Raw genomic sequence first — 1,493 nt, forward strand, 5'->3', positions numbered from 1 at the left:
CTGACAGGCTGGAAAGGGCTGTGGATGCAGCCGGGATGCACCGGTGTCCCTGGGCCCGGGCCTCCCGGCTGACACAAGAGCGCCAGGGCGCAGCACACAGGCCCTTGCCCCTCCCCCACCCCGTGACTCAGGAGCTCCGTGGCCCCGCCCCCCCATGGCCTAGATTCTGGCGGGCAGGGAGGGGGAGGGGCGGACCCGCCTATGCCTGCCACCAACGGGCGGGCCGGAACCGCATCACGTGGTGCAGGAGGGGTCACGTGACGCACTGCGTCCATTTTGTGGCGCAGTAGCTCAGCGCGTTGGCCAGTCGGGAGCCAGACGTCGACGAGGAGGGATCGAGGGTTGCTTAGGACTCGCTCGTAGCGCTCGCCTCGCCCGTCCGGCCTCGGCCTGCACGCACACCGGCGCAGCCCAGGTTCGTGCGGGGGCCGGGCAAGCCCCGGGGGGGGTCCTGGGTGCGGCGGAGGGAGCTGCTGCCGCGGCGGCTTTCTCTCCGGGGGCTTTGCTGTGGGGCAGGTGTTGGCCCCGGGCCCTCTCTGCGGGATGGGGGCGTGATGGCCGCTGCCCTTCTTTACTTCGGGCGCGGCTTCCGCCGCCATTTTGTTTGAGCGCGATGGCGGCTGCTTCTTCACGACTCGGGATGTAGCACGCATGCGTAGGCTGTTGCCAAGCAGGGTGATGTGTGAGCTACGTGGGCCTGCGTCCAAGGGGCGGGGCCAGAATGCTCTTGCCGCTTCCCATTGGCGCAGCGCGGGGCGTTCTTGGCTTGGCTCAAGGCCATTGAGCCGAGCTGCGCGGGGCGGGCAGGTGACGTGAGAGATTCCAGACTGCGGCATAGGCGTGGCGTTGTGCGCCTGCGCAGCCCGGGGAGTGGGCGTTGCGGTTTTGCCGCCTGGGTGGTGCTGGCGCAGTGCTGCTGCTGGGGCTTAATCAGGGTCTTGGCTTGCCTGAGCCTCCTGCCCAATGCTCTCCCATTCTCCTTTTATAGCTGATTTGACTTAAGCAGACATGAGTGGCTGCCGTGTATTCATTGGGAGGCTGAACCCTGCTGCCAGGGAGAAGGATGTGGAGAGATTTTTCAAGGGCTATGGCCGCATCCGAGACATAGATCTGAAAAGGGGCTTCGGATTTGTGGTAAGGACAGTTACCAGATCTGCCACTTGCCAGAGGGCTCACACATTGTGTTGAGCTCAGCTGTGGCTTACTTGTCTCCCCTACCAAGATAACAAGAAATAGTATTTTACATCTGTCTTTCCTGATTACCCTCCATGTTCACTGCTTTGTATCAAGCTGTTCAGCATGCAGTGGGGCAAGTAATACCCCCAGTTCTTTAAAAAAAGAAATCCACTGTGATAGGGCTGTTAACTAAGTTTCGTGTCTCTCTTTCAACCATAGTGCAGTATGATCTATGCTGGAGAGTAGTGTTTATTTTCAGATCATAACCTCCTTCCTTCCCCCCCCCCCCCCATACAGCCGTAGGCGGACGCTGTTGT

The 1,493-nt window shown here is 61.4% G+C and overlaps 1 protein-coding gene across 1 annotated transcript in view; it reads left to right on the top strand.

The window, feature by feature from the left end:
* Nucleotides 1–283: 283 nt before the first annotated feature.
* SRSF5 (serine and arginine rich splicing factor 5) overlaps nucleotides 284–1,493 on the top strand; it is a 6,866-nt gene continuing 5,656 nt past the window's right edge. The window contains exons 1-2 of the mRNA XM_019551726.1: nucleotides 284–415; nucleotides 989–1,134. Coding sequence (XP_019407271.1) covers nucleotides 1,009–1,134 — 126 coding nt within the window. The 5' untranslated portion in view covers nucleotides 284–415; nucleotides 989–1,008. The remainder of the gene's footprint in view (nucleotides 416–988; nucleotides 1,135–1,493) is intronic.

The sequence above is a fragment of the Crocodylus porosus genome, unplaced genomic scaffold (assembly GCF_001723895.1).
Source record: "Crocodylus porosus isolate Cpor-Errol unplaced genomic scaffold, CroPor_comp1, whole genome shotgun sequence".
Classification (NCBI taxonomy): domain Eukaryota; kingdom Metazoa; phylum Chordata; order Crocodylia; family Crocodylidae; genus Crocodylus; species Crocodylus porosus.